The sequence below is a fragment of the Panthera onca genome, chromosome X (genome assembly GCF_046562875.1).
Source record: "Panthera onca isolate mPanOnc1 chromosome X, mPanOnc1 haplotype 2, whole genome shotgun sequence".
Taxonomy (NCBI): domain Eukaryota; kingdom Metazoa; phylum Chordata; class Mammalia; order Carnivora; family Felidae; genus Panthera; species Panthera onca.
In genome coordinates this window covers 87,319,115-87,336,295 of record NC_138357.1, presented here as the reverse complement: position 1 = coordinate 87,336,295, position 17,181 = coordinate 87,319,115, and the positions used below count along the sequence as shown (strand labels likewise).

At 50.9% G+C, this 17,181-nt stretch overlaps 1 protein-coding gene and 1 long non-coding RNA gene across 5 annotated transcripts in view; one reads left to right on the top strand and one right to left on the bottom strand.

Annotated features, from left to right (window-relative positions):
- LOC145714363 (uncharacterized) overlaps nucleotides 1-6,395 on the bottom strand; it is a 31,673-nt gene extending 25,278 nt beyond the window's left edge. For all 3 annotated transcript variants that reach the window (XR_014136858.1, XR_014136855.1, XR_014136857.1), the window contains exon 1: nucleotides 6,332-6,395. This is a non-coding gene — a long non-coding RNA (uncharacterized LOC145714363). The remainder of the gene's footprint in view (nucleotides 1-6,331) is intronic.
- GATA1 (GATA binding protein 1) lies at nucleotides 4,979-11,881 on the top strand. 2 transcript variants are annotated; one of them, XM_081793856.1, is made up of 7 exons: nucleotides 5,002-5,111; nucleotides 7,070-7,183; nucleotides 8,743-8,979; nucleotides 9,486-9,863; nucleotides 9,966-10,111; nucleotides 10,679-10,804; nucleotides 11,271-11,881. In XM_081793856.1, the coding sequence occupies exons 3-7, from the start codon at nucleotides 8,760-8,762 to the stop codon at nucleotides 11,640-11,642; spliced, it is 1,242 nt and encodes a 413-aa protein (XP_081649982.1). In that variant the 5' UTR covers nucleotides 5,002-5,111; nucleotides 7,070-7,183; nucleotides 8,743-8,759; the 3' UTR covers nucleotides 11,643-11,881. The 2 variants fall into 2 exon arrangements, with proteins under 2 accessions (XP_081649981.1, XP_081649982.1); XM_081793855.1 differs by lacking the exon at nucleotides 7,070-7,183 and having other exon boundaries at nucleotides 4,979-5,111; nucleotides 11,271-11,880.
- Nucleotides 11,882-17,181: the final 5,300 nt, after the last annotated feature.

The window sequence follows — 17,181 nt, the reverse complement described above, 5'->3', positions numbered from 1 at the left end:
TCTGCAATTTCTCAAAAAGTTAAACACAGAACTGCCGTATGGCCCCACAACTCCATTCCTAGATATATACCCAAGAGAACTGAAAATATACGTCCACGTAAAAACTTTAACATGAATGTTTATAGCAGCATTATTCACGATCCCCAAAATTGTCAACTTATTAGACAAATGGACAAGCAAAATGTAGAATGTTCATACAATGAAATATTATTCAGCCATAAAAAGGAATGAAGTTTTGATCTATGCTACAACATGAATGAACCTTGGACACTTTATGCAAAGTGAAAGAAGTCAGTCACAAAAAGCCACATATGATTCCATTCATATGAAAAGTCCAGTATAGGCAAATCTATGAGACAGAAAGTAGATTAGTGGTTTCCAGGGATTGAGGGGAGACAGACAATATTATGAGGAATGCCTGCTGATAGGTACAGGATTGTTTTGGGGATGATGAAAATGTTCTGGAAGTAGACAGTGGTAGTAGTTGTATAACCTTGTGACTGTACTAACCACTGAAATGCACCCTTTAAAAGGGTGACTTCTGGGGTACCTGGGTGGCTCAGTTGGTTGAGCGTCCAACTCTTGATTTCAGCTCAGGTCATGATCTCATGGTTCATGGCATCGAGCCCCACGTCAGGCTCCATGCTGACAGCACAGAGTCTGCTTGAGATTTCTCTCTCTCCTTCTATCTGCCTCTCCCCTGCTCACACGTGCATATGCACTCTCTCTCTCAGAATAAATACTTAAAAATAAGTACATAAATAAGTAAAAGGGTGAATTTTGTGGTATGTGAATTACATCTCAATAAAAAAGAATTAACTATTAATACATACAACAATGTGGATGAATGTCACAAACATTAAGTAGAACAAAAGAAACATAACTATATGGTTCCATTTATATGAAGTTCAAAAACAAGCCGAAAACCCCACTATTGTATGCTGTTTATGGATACATACGTATGGAGTAATAGAATAAAAATATACATGAGGAAGATAAACACCAAACTCAAGGTAGTGGAAGGAGAAAGGAAAATAGAATTTGTGTAAGAACTTTAACTGTATCTGTAATAACATATTTCTTTTAAAAGTATCTGAAACAAATGGAGCAGAATACTAATGTCTGACAAGGGTGAATGGTTGTTAAAGTATCCTTTATACTTTTCTCTTAAAAAAATGAAACGGGCATCTGGGTGGCTTAGTTGGTTGAGTGCCTGACTTTGGCTCAGGTCATGATCTCGCATGTTCGTAAGTTTGAGCCCCACGTTAGGCTCTCTGATATCAGCGCAGAGCCTGCTTCATATCTTTTGTCTCTCTCTCTGTCTCTCCCCAGCTTGCACGTGCTCTCTCAAATAACAAACATTTTTGAAAAATGAAAAAAAAACCAACAGTTCGGTTCTGAGACAAACATTTGACTCCTCAGCCAGGCTTTGATGTTTCCTCTCTGCACTACTGACACCAAGGAGACTTAGGTTCTGCCCCTGCCCTGGTGGATTCCAGTCTGGAAGAGGCACAAATAGTCCACATACTATGGGCACAGAGAAAGCTCTAGAAGATGCCAGGAAGAAGGGAATCAGTCAAGGAAGCCTTTTAGGAAGAGAGGATGTTGGAGCTGAGTCTTAAATGGAGGCCTGACAGAGAGGACGCTTGGCCTGGACACCCCACCCCCACTCCCACCCTTGTGGGTCTCTCCCAAAGCCTGGCCTGGCCCTGCCGATTCCCTTATCTGCCCACTCCCAGCTGCCTCCCTGCTGACTGAACTGTCGCCCACAGACTTCTGGGCCTGTGCCCCCTCCACGGGGATGGGGGAGGGAATGGGGTGAAGCTTGGCCTCAGAGCCTCAGGGTTTCTGGTTCTTGATGGAGGCAGGGCTCTGAGGCCCCCACTCCCCACCCTTTACTTCCCTTCCTAAGCCCTTTCTCTGCTCCAGTTATGAAGAAATAGGCTGCGTCCAGTGGCCAAACTCTTGTCTGAGATGTGCCTCCAGCCTGTCCTTCCTGAGGAGGACAGATTTCCCTACCTTGCTCCCAATACTGCAACTGCTGTTTCTAATGAAAATAACAATGAGAAGAATTACCATTACAGAGTTTGTCACTTATGGTGTGCCAGGCAGGACCTGTGTTGAGTGGCCCCTCGACAACATTCGCTGTGGGTTCTATGATTGTACCCATTATCCAGGCAAAGAAACTGAGGCTTAGAGGGTGGCCAGCCCAGGAATCACACAGCAAATCAGTGTCAGAGTTGAGACAAGAACACAGGGCCTCGGACAAACATCTTCATTCTCTGAGCCTACTCCCAATCTGGAAGATGCGGGCAATTGTATGCACTTATACCACCAGGACCTGGTGAGAATGGGATAAAATTAGGCATGGAGAGCATTTCGCACAGTGCCTGGGGAGGTTCAGCCAACAATACTGTTGTTATTACTGTATTAGTGCTAAGAGAAGTATTTGTATCAGAATTAGTATTCGTATGGCTGTGGCTAGAATAGGAATAATAATTATTAGATTTAAAATTGGTATTACTACCACTATTAAGATTAGCATTAGTGCTAACATCAATATCAGAATTAGGATTAAATATCAATCAATTAAAATTGATATTGGTGTTGCATATTATCAGCATTATTACTAGAATTAGTAGTGCTAGTAAAAAAAGTTCAAGTACTGGGGCACCTGGGTGGCTCAGTCGGTTAAGCGGCCGACTTCGGCTCAGGTCATGATCTCGCGGTCCGTGGGTTCAGGCCCCGAGTCGGGCTCTGTGCTGACAGCCCAGAGCCTGGAGCCTGTTTCGGATTCTGTGTCTCCCTCTCTCTGACCCTCCCCCATTCATGCTCTGTCTCTCTGTGTCTCAAAAATAAAATAAATGTTAAAAAAAAAAAGATTAAAAAAAAAAAGTTCAAGTACTATCCCTTGTATACAGTAGGCACTCAGTAAATAAATAAGAATACCTAACATTTATTGAGATTTCAGATTCAAGTGAGTTAAAATCACTTAATGGATTAAATCTTATGTAGCTGTCCCAATCACCATAGGGAGTAGCCACTATTATTACCCCATCTCTACAGATGAGGAACGGAGGTCCAGAGGGGCCAGTAACTCGTCCAAGGCCACATGGCCAGTAGGTGGTTAGGGCAGTCTATAAATGAGGGCAAGTTGGCTCCAGAGTGGAAGTCCTGAAAGCATTGCCACTTAAGTCCCAGGGGTCTTCATACCCCTTCTTACTCATGAAGGCTCAGGACAGGACGTGGCACACAGTGGGAGCTCAATAAATGCAAAGTCATAGCCCTGTTCTCTTTCCTCCTCTAACCTCCAATTTTGCTTATAAGGACAATGAAGCCCGTGGAGGCAGGATGGGGATGGCAAGCTCCATGTGGGGTAGCCAGTGGGTGAGCAGGCCCAACGGGCCCAGGGGTGCATCACTGCCCTGTGCCCTTGGCAGGTCTCAGTCTCCCCATCTGTAGAATGGATGGTCAGGAGAGTGCTCTGTCCTGTGGAGTCCTGGGGCCACAACTGGGTAGTCTCACCCCTGCTCTATGGGGTAAGTTGGACACAACTTACCCAAGCTGTGGGTCCCAAGTTGGACACCTACTGTGTACATGTGCATCCATTGATTTTACATGGACAAAGTGCTCAGAACAGGACTGGCCTGGGGTCTATGTCAGCATGAGACACTGGTTGTTGTCACTGTTGTTACTATTTGGGGGAGGGAGGAAGGGCAGAAAGGTAGGGACTGAGGTGCAGAAGTTCCGGAGGTCCCTCTCAGCAAGTTGAGGGTAGAGCCACAGATCACAGGGGTCACGTCAACCCTGTCCCACCCACACCAGCACCACCTGCCCAGGGTATACCCCAGCCTGACACCTGGGGTCTCATGGACTTCCTCTCAGACTCTGTGCATACCTCTCTGTCTCTGTCTCCCTCTCTACAACATCATCTTTGTCTCCCTTCTCAGTTTCTCTACCTGTGTCCTTGGCCTCTGTTGCTTTCAGGCCATATCTTTTGCCTTCTGTCCTTCTCTATGTCTCCTTCTCTTTGCGTCTCCCTCACTGTTTTGGCTCTCTTGGTGTCTCTCTCTCTCTTCTCTGTCTTGCCTTTCTTTCTGTGCCCCTCTCTGCCTCCTTCCAGCTGTGTCACTTTTTCTGTGTCTTCCCATTTCCATCTCTTTCTGTCTCTCTCTGTCTCTTGCTCTCTGCCCCTCTCCCTTCTCTATCCCTTCAGTTCTTCCCTTCCCCCACCCTATCCCACTCCTCAAGAACCTGCAGAGAAACCAACCCTGGGTCCCACTTGTTTCCCGCCTCCAAAGCAGCATGGCGGGCAATAAGTTGAGGCCACTGTCCCTGGGTGGCCCCCCGAGCCCCGCCCCCCATCCCAAGACAGCCTGTTACCGCGGAGCCAACAGCCACAGTCTCCTCCATCTGATAAGACTTATCTGCTGCCCCAGGGCAGGCCGGAGCTGGCGTAAGCCCCAGTGGGGCACTGAGTGTGCCCCTGCCTCCTGCCAGTCCTGGCCTGGGCTGGCCCCCAGGCTGAGCCTGGGTTGTCAAGATGTCCCATGGCCTCTGGTTCAAACCCCACCGAACCTCTCTGAGCCTCATTCTCCTTGCCTGCAAAATGGGTACAATCACATCCCTCCTCTCCCTGTGGCCAGGAAGATTCACATACATAAGGGCCAAGCCTGAACCTGACCTAGCGCACAGTAGGAACTTTGTACAGTCATAAAACTGTACAGTCATAGGCTTCGTACAGTAATAAAACTGTATCTGCTATTGTCACTTTATCTTGGCTTCAGCCCGCTTTGTTTGGCTGGACACTGTAGTCCATGGGAGCCCAAGTTGAACAGGGTCCACGAATCCACAGGGTGGGCAGATGGGGCACAAGAAGGCCCCACTGCCCAAGAGGTGCCCCACCAGCAAGGAACCCGCCCCCTCCCTCGTCTGCTCCACCCACTGGGGCACCAGCCACTCCCTGGGGAGGAGGGAGGAGGGAGAGGGGAGGGAGGGAGGGAAGGAGGAAGGGAGCCTCAAAGGCCAAGGCTAGCCAGGACACCCCCCGGGATCACACTGAACTCGCCACATCCCCAAAGCGGCTGAACCCTCCGCACCAACCAGCCCAGGTCAGTCTCAGCCCCCCACCGAGAGCTCCCAGCAAGGCAAACCCCAGGCCTGCTATCCCTCACCTCAAGGCTATCCTCCAGCCTACTCTAGGCTCCCCAATCTACCGCTGGTCCCCAAAGTGTCTACCACCCCTGAAACCCTTCACAGCTCCTTAAAACCACCTCTATCTTTCCAACCCCCGATCTCTACCCTGAACCCACTCCCCAAAACCCACCTCCTTCTGCCCTGACTCCCATCCTCTCCTTCCAAGATATCTGTTCCCCTGATGCCTTAATTCTGCTCCCCATACCCCATCTCTTATCCCCCAAATCCTATCTCTGCTCTGAATCTGCTTTTCACTCATCTGGAGTTGTTTCTATCTCTGAGTTCTCCCCCAAAGCTCACTTGTGCTCCCCCATATCTGTCTCTGCTCCCCATGCCCTTGTCCGCTCCCCATCCTGTTTTCTGCTCCAAATTCTCCAGTCCCCTGAACCCTAACTCCATCCTCTTATCCCCAACTGTGCCTCTCAAACCCCGTATTTGTTCTGTGTGACTTCTCTGATTCCCCCAAACCGCTACTCTCTGCCAACCCCTGGCCTGCACACCAAAATGTCTGTCACTCCAAACACCAAGTCTACTCCCCTAAGTCTTTTCTGCCAAATGAATCCTCATGCCTACCTTCCCTAAACCCCAATCCCAACCCCAAAATATGTCTCTGGCCCTCCCAGATCTCCTCTGGCCCCAAATGTTTCTCCACTACAATTCCATCCTGGTTCTTAAACTCCTCCTCTGCTTCCATAACCCATCTCTATCAGACATATTCTGCCTGTCCAAGCCCATCTCTGACCACTAAACTCCATCTCTGCTCCAGTGAAACCCACGGAATTCCCAAACTTGTCCACGACCCTCAGAATCCATCTTTGACCCCCAAACCACATCCTAACTTCTCAACTTTATCTGACTCTCAAGCTTCACCTCAGATTCCCAATCTTGTCTCTGCTTTTCTAACCAATTTCTGATCCCACAATGTGACCTTTCCAATTTGTCTCTCCTCCTCAAACCCCATATCTGCTTTCCCCAAACTCTATAGCTATACCCCCAACCTCTCCCTGACTCAACCCCCTATCTGGCCCTCAAATTCTACCGCAAAGCCTCCCAAGACTCATCTGCCCCCAGACCCCATCTCTGTTCCCTTCAGTCCCAAGAGACCCTCCTTTGAGGGCTCGGATAGGGATGTTACCTGGGGTGAGGGGCTGGGCCAAGGGAGAGGTGAGGGTGCCAGCCTGCTGCCTGCTGCCCGTTGGGGCAGCACTTACTCTAGTGGGGCAGCTGATAAGGAGCTTTCATATCCCCCAGCCTCGAGATAAACTTTATCTCTGTCCGGAGAGTGATAACTGGGGGGGGGGGGGGGGAGGGCGGGCTGGGCCCCTGCCACAGGAGGGGTGGGCAGCCCTGGACCCGCCAAGGTGCTAGGTGCAGTGATGTGGCACAGTGGGGCTGGGGAGAGGTCATAGGGCTGGGGGGTGAGGTGAGGATGAGGGGGGATAAAGGAACAGTGGTGACAGAGATGAAAAGAGCAAGAGACAGGTAGACAGAGAAGGAAGGGAGAAAGAGAGAGACATGGGGAGAAAAAGAGACAAAGAAAAAGAGCAAGAGACAGACATGAAAAAAAGAAAGGAGAAACAGAGAAAGAGATACTCAAAGGAAGAGACAGAGATGGAAGGAAAACAAAGGAGACCCAGGGGAAGAAAAAGAGCAAGACAGGAATGGAGAAGGAAAGATACTCACAGACAGAAAGAACCACGGAGAGTCAGAGAGGAAAGAGATGGCAACTGAGAAGAAGAGGCAAGATACCTTCTTCAGGCACAGTCAGCAGGGATCCTGGCACCTAGAAGTTAGTGGTAGACAGAACTACAGGCTAATCTATTTGCCAGCACAACCCCCAATGCTGAGCCCAACCTTTAGCATGTTCACACAGCAGGTCACATAGGCTGGGCGTCTGAAGATGGCCTTCTACTCTATCTCCGTCATTCCACCCCAAGGACAGGGAAACTGAGGCTTTCAGAACCATGGGGGCAAGTCAGGGGCAGGGGTAGGTTTTCTGGCTCCTCACCTGGGCTGTGTGGAGTGGGGTATGGGCAAAGATGTGGGACTAGTAAGACAGACGTGGAAATAAGGCCAGAGGGCTGAGAGAGTGAAAGCAAGAGTGAGATCAAGAAAGGGAAAGAGGAAGGAGACAAGCAGAAAGAGACAGAATGGGAGAGAAGCAGAGACATTCAGAGACTGACTAGAGAGGGAAGGAAAAGAGAAACAGAAGAAGATAAAAGACACAGAGATAAAGATGGAGAGAGACAACCAGAAACAGAGACATGGAAATAGAGAGAGAGGGAAGGAAAACATCATATGTTTACAAAAGCACAGAAAGAGAGAGGGCAAGATACATCATGGTAGCATAGAAAGATGGGAGAGAAATCTAGAGGGCCAGGCTGGACAAGAGAGAGTGTCACCAGGAAAGAGACACAGGGACATAGATATGCACACAGGGAAGGACAGAGACCAAGCCGCCATCTCACAGGTCTTAGCTGGGCCCCTGTCACCACCTCCTATCTGGCAGATGGGGAAACTGAGCGCTGGGGCTGGTGGGGACTGAAAGAACCCGAAAGCAGAACTATGGCAGACCTCCCCAGGGCAGAGGGTACGAGTAGGGGGAACACCTCCCACCTGTCCCCCTCCTCAGAGGAAGCCAGTGGCCTTGGGGTGATTTCAAAAGTTGGGCGGGGATGGCAGAGATAAGCAGTGGGGGGTACTGACCCCCCCATGGCAGGGAGGAACTGAGGGGGCCCTTTGTCTGCAGACCCAACGGAGGTTAGGGAGGGAGGAGTCAAGCCGGAAACCATGGGTTTCTGAGAAAGTCAGAAGATGCAACAGATAGGGATGAAGTTGGGGAGCACAGAAGGGTGAACCCCAAGGTCCTAGGGGTGACAAGCTGTTCAAGGGACTCTGGTTCTGCACCCCAGTACACCCCACCCAGACTCTTCTAGAGGGGAAGGAGACAGAGAGGATGGCGGCAGGGGGGAAAGAGGAGTAGGAGGGGAGAAAATGAGGCAAGGAGAAAGAGAGGAACAGAGAGGAAGAGAAGAAGGATGAAGGAAGAGGAAAAGAGAGAGGAGGAAGGAGAGAGGCAGGAGGGAAAGAGAAAATGAGGAGAGGCGGAGAGGTAGAAAGGGGAAGAGGAGGAGGTGGGGGCTGAGGAAGGAGGAAGGAGAGGAGGAGGGGGAAGAGACAGAAGTAGAGAAGAGAAGTGGGACCAGGGAGAGGGGGTGAGGGGAAGGGAGAGGAGGGGGAGGCAGGAGTGGGAAAAGAAGGAAGAGGGGGAAGAGGAGAGGAGAAAGAAGGGAAATTGTGGGAAAAGTGAAAAGAAGAGATGGGACGAAGGAGAGAGAAGAAAGGGAAGAGGAAGGAGGGAAGACAGAGGGAAAGAAGGAAGGAGGAGATGATGGAGGGAAGGACGGAGACAGATGTGGGCCAGGGAGGAAGACAGGAGGGCTATGAAGATTGAGGGAATGGAACAGGAAGGGGAGAAAGGAGGTAAGGAGGAGTGGGAAGGGAGGGAGAATTTCGCAGTCTGAAGAGCCCCTCCTGTTCTCACAGGACAAACCCGAGGCCCCATGGAGTTCCCTGGCCTAGGGGCCCTGGGGACCTCCGAGTCCCTGCCCCAATTTGTGGACCCTGCCTTGGTATCCTCGCCACCAGAGTCGGGGGTCTTCTTCCCCTCTGGGCCTGAGGGCTTGGATGCAGCGGCCTCCTCCACTGCCCCCAGCACCGCCACCCCCGCAGCTGCAGCACTGGCCTACTACAGGGATGCTGAGGCCTACCGGCACTCCCCAGGTAACTCCTTTGGGTGGCTGTCTTAGCACTGGCTCCATGCTGTCTGGGCTGCCATGGTGACCCTTAGCTGGGGCAGAATCCCACTAGGAGGTCATCTTGAAAATAGCTGGAAACCTTCACATGGATGAGCTAACCACTTCCCCCAGCTAGGTCCAGGCCTGGGAATGCCAATGCTCCCCATCTCCTGTCTTGGGGTAGCCATGTTGGAAAGCAATGCTAGAAGCAGGCGGCGGTAGCCCTAGTTGTCAAGTGATCCCCGGGGCTCCAAATCCCAACAGTCACCCTCAAAACCCATTTGGAAATAGGTGGAGGCTACTGCAGCTGTCAAAATGACCGGGGGGCTCAGGACCCAGGAGTTACCCAATGGCCAGCAGCTGTTCTGGTTGCCTGTGGGAAGATTGGAAACTTGGCCACTTTGTTGGGGTTCTTGGGCACCACTGCATCCTGACAGCAGGATGGCTTCAGACTGATCCCTCCTTCTTTCCCATACCCACCCTCCACGACAGTCTTTCAGGTGTACCCACTGCTCAACTGTATGGAGGGGATCCCAGGCGGCTCACCATATGCTGGCTGGACCTATGGCAAGACTGGGCTCTACCCTGCCTCGACTGTGTGCCCCACCCGCGAGGACTCCCCTCCCCAGGCCACAGAAGACCCAGAAGGCAAAGGTGGCAGCAGCTTCCTGGAGACCTTAAAGACAGAGCGGCTAAGTCCAGACCTCTTGACGCTGGGGCCTGCACTGCCTTCATCAATCCCTGTCCCCAGCAGTGCCTATGGGGGTCCTGACTTTTCCAGTGCCTTCTTCTCTCCCACCGGGAGCCCCCTCAATCCAGCGGCCTATTCCTCTCCCAAGCTTCGCGGAACGCTGCCCTTGCCCCCCTGTGGTGAGATCTCCAAAAAGGGAGAGGGAGGATGAGGTAGGGCGGCATGCAAAGCAAAGTTGGGCTGAGCCTGGGATCCCCCAACCCCTTTGTCCACCCCATCAGAGGCCAGGGAGTGTGTGAACTGCGGAGCAACAGCCACTCCACTGTGGCGGCGGGACAGGACGGGCCACTACCTATGCAATGCCTGTGGCCTCTATCACAAGATGAATGGACAGAACAGGCCCCTCATCCGGCCCAAGAAGCGCCTGGTAAGACCCCAAGCCTGTCTGCCTCCACCTAGGAACTGTTGTTCTCACCCTGTGCAGGGATCCTTGTCCTCATGCTCTATGAGAATCCATAGCCCCCATCCCTTCCCCATCCATACAGGAACCCAGCTCTGCATAGGAATGCCTATCCTCAACCTACCTTCATAGGCTACATGCAGGAACCCTATCCTCTCCCTGCACAGCAGTGTTTTCGTCCTTGGCTTCACACTGGAATCACCTTAGGATGCTCTGAACCACAGGGGCCTGGGCACTCCCCTAGACGTATCTATTTCATTGGTCAGGGGTGCTGCCTGGGCATCAGGTTTTCAACTCCCCGAGTGATTCCAATGTATGGCCAAAGTTGGCCATCACTGATGGAGTCTCACCCCCAATACCAAAATCCCCTATTCTGGTCGGGAGGCCCCGCTCTTGCCCCATTCAGAACCCACAGTCATCACCCTGCAAGTACATCTGTTCTCGCCCTGCACAGGAAGCCCGGCCTTCAACCTGACCCTTACCTCTTAGGTCCTCCACCCCGCAGTGGGTTGATCCTCATATTCTCTCCCCCAGATTGTCAGCAAACGGGCAGGTACCCAGTGCACCAACTGCCAGACAACCACCACGACACTGTGGCGAAGAAATGCCAGTGGGGACCCTGTGTGCAATGCTTGCGGCCTCTACTACAAGCTACACCAGGTTCGCCCTGCCCTGCCCTGCCCCTCAGAGCCTCCCTCCTCCCTGCTCCTGTTCCGCCCCCACCTTTGCTTCCCCTCATAACCTTCTCTCTCTTCTTTTCTCCCCCCTCCTTCCTTCTCTATTCCCCTCCTCCTTGGTCCTCATCCCTCCCTGCTCCATTTCTTTATCTTCTCACTCCCTTCCACTCCCTCCTGTCCCTCCTCTATCTCCCTCTTCCTCCTCCCCAGCCATCAGCTGCCACTCCCCTGCCTTGTAGCTCCATCAACCCCAGAGGCTTTCCCAAGCCCAGGGCTTCACAACCTTGGGGTTTCTTAGGACAATACCTGTGCCACACCAGGGTCATGCTTCCCTAGTCCTTGAACCAATTCTCTATCCTTAAAGAAGTGCGGTAGCAATGGCCTCCCTTGTCAAGACACAGAAGCAAAGATGTGGAGTTGGGAAACATCCATGGCCTCCCTTTTGGCAGGTGAACCGCCCACTGACCATGCGGAAGGATGGTATTCAGACTCGAAACCGCAAGGCATCTGGAAAAGGGAAAAAAAAACGAGGGTCAAGTCTGGGAGGTACTGGAGCAGCTGAAGGACCAGCTGGTGGCTTCATGGTGGTGGCTGGGGGCAGCGGTAGTGGGAATTGTGGGGAGGTGGCCTCAGGCTTGACACTGGGCCCACCCAGTACTGCCCATCTCTACCAGGGCCTGGGCCCTGTGGTGCTGTCAGGGCCTGTCAGCCACCTCATGCCTTTCCCGGGACCACTGCTGGGTTCGCCCACAGGCTCCTTCCCCACAGGCCCTGTCCCTCCTACCACCACCACCACTGTGGTGGCCCCACTCAGCTCATGAGGACACAGATCATGGGCTTGGGGCAGAGGTGGTGTCCCTCTCCTATGTAGCCAGCAGTCTGTACAACCCAACCCTCTGGGCCCCAAAACATCCCCCAGCCTGGACCTTCAAAGCTTTTGTAAAATAAAACCACTGGAGTCCTAACACTGGAGATGTGAGTCTGTGTGGGACTGAATAAAGGGCAATGGTAGATAGGGTGCATGGCACTGTCTGGGAGTCTTTGATGACAGTGTAGGGCTACAATGTATGGCCATGTGAGGCTGAGGCCAACATATGTGACACTTCACGACGGTGCGTTATGATGTGCAGTTGTAAATAGTGTATAGGAAACTTTGTGTGACAGCTTCTGGGTTGTGAGATGGTCACACACCACGGCATGAGATGCAGTGTGTGACTAAGGGGGTGAGGCTTTGCAATATGGTGTGCATGACACCAGGTGACAGAGAGAGGCAGGGCACAGGTGACTGCATGAGAGGATGTGGAAGTGCATGTGTGACGGCGAATGCAGAAGAAACATGTGGTGTTGTGTTGGTGTGACTGTGCACCGCTGTGATCTTTGAGACAGTGTGATGGCACACGTAGGGGGCATAGAACGTGATCGAGAGGCGCCTGGGTGGCTCGGTCAGTTAAGTGTCTGACTCCTGATTTTGGCTCGGGTCATGATCTCACAGTTTGTGAGTTCCAGCAAAATCGGGCTCTGCGCTGACAGTGAGGGATTCTCTTTCTCCTTCTCTCTCTGCCCCTCCAAAACTTGTTCTCTCTCTCTCTCAAAAATAAATAAACTTAAAAAAAGAGAACTTGATTGATAAAAACTTTTGGAATGTTGAACAAAGACTGTGTGGTGGGGTGTGGTGGCATAACAATGTGATGATGAAGGTCCACAGGGCAGGGTATCTCCGTGGGGCTGGTAAGTATTCCTACGCAAGTCTCTGTGTGTGTGTGAGCATATATCATGTGGTATGTGCCATGTCACAGTGTCTCTGAGTGCCTGACAATGTAAGCAGCTCTGTGTATACTTGTTCATGGAAGTATCGACATGTATGGTTTCAGTTGGTCTAAATGATGGACCCCCTTCCAGAGAACAAAAGGCATGTGCAGGACAGGAAAGGGGGAGGGCTGGGGCTGGAATGGTAGCTGGCAAGAAGGTCAGATGGCCAGTGCAGGACCATGGGGTTGTCCGTGGGCCTTCCCTGTCATTCATCTCTTATCTCTCTCGGCCCAGCTCAGCCTGCAGCTCTGTGGGAAATGGAAGAGAAGGAGAAGGGAAGATTAGGAGAACAAAATAGCATCTGGGGGTGAATATTTAGACCCCATATGTGGGGGAGCTCCCCGTAGTGCCAACTCCCTCTCTAACACACCTACTCACCTGGGTGAATGGCTCTGCCCACAGTGGGATCTGTTCTTCCAAAAAGGAAAACCCTTACATAGGAACATGCGCTGAGTTGGGTGGCATCCTAAGCCAGAGAGGTTAAGTGGCTCGTTTGAGGCCACACAACTGGTGACACGGGGCCAAAGCCAGGCTCTGAGGCTTAGTGTCCATACTCCCCAACAGCTCCTGACAGCAAGCAGCACCATTTGCTGAGTGTTTGTGTAGGTCGGGCAATGGCTGGGAGGCTTCAGTTGCTTTAGTTCATGAACGCCTGCAAAAAAATGCTCCAAAGAAAGGATACTTATTTTACATTTTCATTTTACTAATGAAAAAGTAAGGCTCAGAACTGGAGTAACTCCCCCTGACCACACTGAGTTTAAGGAGTGGATTTTGGATGGGGCCGCTTCCCCTGATGTGAGTCTTGCTCACACTTAACTGGCCTCTCTCTCCCTCTCATCACTCACTCCTCAATCCACTCAGCTGAATTTGCTTTTGGGCTGCTTCTCTTTATGGCTTTCTCCTAGAACCCCAGAGAAAAGGGCTGCAAGGAGTGGGGCCGGGGGGGGGGGGGCACATGTCCTAAACACAGTAGGGGGTAAGCAGTTGTCCTTAGAACAGCACTTATGTAGCTAGTCGCCATGCCAGCCCACTGCGGAATCACAGCAGGCTATGCTCATTACAGGGGCTGTCCAGAACTGCCCTGGCCTTTAAAAGCCTCCTGCCTGCCTGGTCACCCCATAGAACCTCAGCCCTGTCACCATGGAGGAGCCCCTGTCCTTGTCTTGAACGGAAACCCCTTTCAGAACCTGTGCTGGAAATGCCTGCTCCCACCTTGTTCAGGAGCCCCAGTCCTCACCTCCTAGAAGAATGGCTGCCCTAGTCTGATACTCTAAGGGAACTCTTTCTCTATTTAGCAACAGGAAACCCATCCTGACCCTGGATAGGAATATCAGCCCTCACCTTGAATAGGAGGAAACCCCGTCCTCCCATGGCACAGGAACCTCTGACTTAACCCTAGTTAGGAATCTGTGAACTCATACTGTAAGGAAGCCCTTTTATCATCTCTTTAGAAACACCTGTCCTGACCCTCTTCACTAGCCTCGACCTCTCTATAGGAATCCTGCCTTGACCTTGCACAGGACACCTCTGTCTTCACACTGTATTGGAGCCTAGCCCTCCAGATAACATTTTAGAAACACTTCAATCGCAATAAAATCTAGTTCTGAACAGGTTTTTTTTTTTTTAATTTTTATTCTTGAGAGAGAAAGAGGATGAGTAGGAAAGGGGAACAGAGAGAGGGGGACAGAGGCTCCAAAGCAGGCTCTGTACTGACAGCAGAGAGCCCGATGCCGGGCTCAAACTCACAAACCATGAGATCATGACCCGAGCCAAAGTTGGACACTTCACCGACTAAGCCACCTAGGCTTAGTAATAAAAGGCGCCCCAATGAAATCTGTTTCTGAACCCCTACCTGGCTCTCTTTGCAGAAATTCCATCTTCAACCTCTCCAGGAACTGACTGAATATACAATCTCTTGCCTCCATTGTTGACAATGAGCGCCCCCACCCCCATGTCACTCTACACAATTCCTGATCTCACAAGAACCCATGTTCCCACTCTTAACATGAACTTTAGTCTTGAACTTACATAGAAATCCCCTTCCTTAAAAAAAAAAATATCCTTTCCTGACCCTCTACTTCAAGCCCAGACCTCATCTTCTACAGGTACCTATAGCCTCACCTGGCACAGGACCCCCCCCCCCCCCAACACACACACACACACACACACACACACACACACACCCCGTACAGGGCTTCCTATCCTCACCATGTGTTAGCTCCACAGCCCTGACCCTCTACAGGAAGCCTTGCCTACAACTATACTGGAACCCTCTGACTGGACTCTATAGAAAACCTTTTCCTATCAATAGAAACCCATAACTCGACTGACAGGAATCTCTGACCTGATCCTTTATAGGAACCTCTAACCTTGCTTTCTGGAAATACTCTCTTGACCCCTAACAGGAAGCCCTGATGTAACTCTGACAGCCCTGGCCTTGCCCTGGAAGTCCCACCCTCACCCAGTACAGGAACCACTATTCTGACTGTGGCTACTACATTGGACATTGCAGCTCTTTGGGGTTTATAGAATCCTGTAGCAGGCACTGCTATTGGCTCATCAAACCTGTTTTCCTAACCTCATTCACTTTTCTGACCTCCTTTATGGTTAGATGTGGACATGTGACAGAGTTCTGATCAATGGCATATGGGCAATGATATACACCTCTTCCAGGCCTGGCCCATAAAAACCTCTCATGGAATCCCCCACTCTCTCTCCTTCCCCATATACCAGCTGAATAGTGAGAACCCCAAGGACTCAGAGGAGAGCAGAGCCACAAAATGGAAGCTACCTGAGTCCCTGAATGACCAGTAATAAATATTCACATTGGACTTTTTATGAGCAAGAAATAAACATTTATTTGTTAATCCTCTAAAATTCTGGGTTTGTTACAGGAGCTAGCATAATTTAGCCCTATTGATAACAATTTCTTGATTGAATCTAGACACGAACACCTGTTCCTATGGTCTACATTAACACAGCTCTGAACTTGTACAGAAACACCTGTGCTGACCCTGATCTGGACCACCTGGTCTCTTTATAGGACACTGTCATAATGCAGTTTAAGGAGTACCATCCTGAACTTGTACGGGATCCTCCAGTCTGGAGCTCTCCAGAAACAACTGTCTTGTCCTGTAGAAACCCCTGCTTGGGGGCGCCTGGGTGGCTCAGTTAAGCATCCAACTTCGGCTCAGTCATGATCTCACAGTTCGTAGGTTCAAGCCTCACATCAGGCTCTGTGCTGACATCCCAGAGCCTGCAGCCTGCTTGATTCTGTGTCTCCCTGTCTGCCACTCCCCTGATTGCACTCTATCTCTCTCTCTCTCAAAAATAGATAAACATAAAAAAATGAAAAAGAGAAACCCCTGCTTGGTTCAGTAGAGGAACAAAACTATAGAAACTACAGGAATCCCTGTCTTCACTATGTCCAGGAACACAGGTTGACCCAGTAGAACACCAGAAGTGACCTGATCCTGTCCATGAATCCCAGTCCTCACACAAAAGGAGTACCTCTCCTCAGGATGCATGGAAACTCTGCACTCCTCCTGTAAAAGAATCCCAGCCAGATAAAGGAAATCAAAGACTGACACTCTACAGTAGGACCAGAAAACTATAGCCTTCAGGCCAAAGCCAGACTTCAGCCAATCCCTACATTTTTAAATGGAAAGAAAGAATATGCCAAAGAGGCCATTATAAGGCCTGCAAAGCCTAGAATATTTACTATCTATCTGGCCCTTTACAGAGAAAGTTTACTGACCTCTGCTCTTCAGGAACCGTCTTCTGACTATACAGAAAAATGGGCCATGGGTCTTACAGGGTTCCCTACTCTATTAGTCTGCAGGCGTCAAAACCCCAGAATGTTCCCAGTGTATCAAATGTTTTCTTTGGTGTATGTAGGGGTTTAAAGGTCTTAGGACTTGATCCTCTTCCACTGGGACAAAAAAACCCCATGTTCTGGTAGGAAAAGAGTGGAAGGAAAGAGAAGGGTGGAACTGGGGTTTTCAAAATGGTCATAGGGCCAGGCTACTGGGCGATGGGGCTGTCAATCTGTTTGTTAGTCAGCGATGCTGAACCCCAGACGGCTTATCTCTTCAGCCCCAGCCTACAGCCCGGTAGGAAATGGTGAAGAATGAGAGAGGGAGATTAGGAGGGCAAACCGGCCTCCTGCGGGACTGATATTTACACATCTAGACAAGGCATGTGAGGGAGCTGGAGGGGCACACGGGTGAACTCCTCCTACTTCCCAGGCACACGCTTTCTATTAGAATTTGGGGGCAGAGGTTGCCCAGTGGAGGGAGCTGGAGAAAGAACTGCTGTGCACGAACAACTCCCCTCCTTGAGTCCATTCCAGCCCCGGGCACTATTATCATAATTTGCCAGATGAGGAAACTGAAGCACAGAGATGTTCAGCAACTTGCCCAAGGTCACATGGCTAAGTCGTGTAACCTCAGTTTCCTTATCTGCGAAGCAACATTAATAATAGGAACTACCTCGGGGCGCCTGGGTGGCTCAGTGAAGCGTCCGACTTCAGCTCAGGCCATGATCTCACAG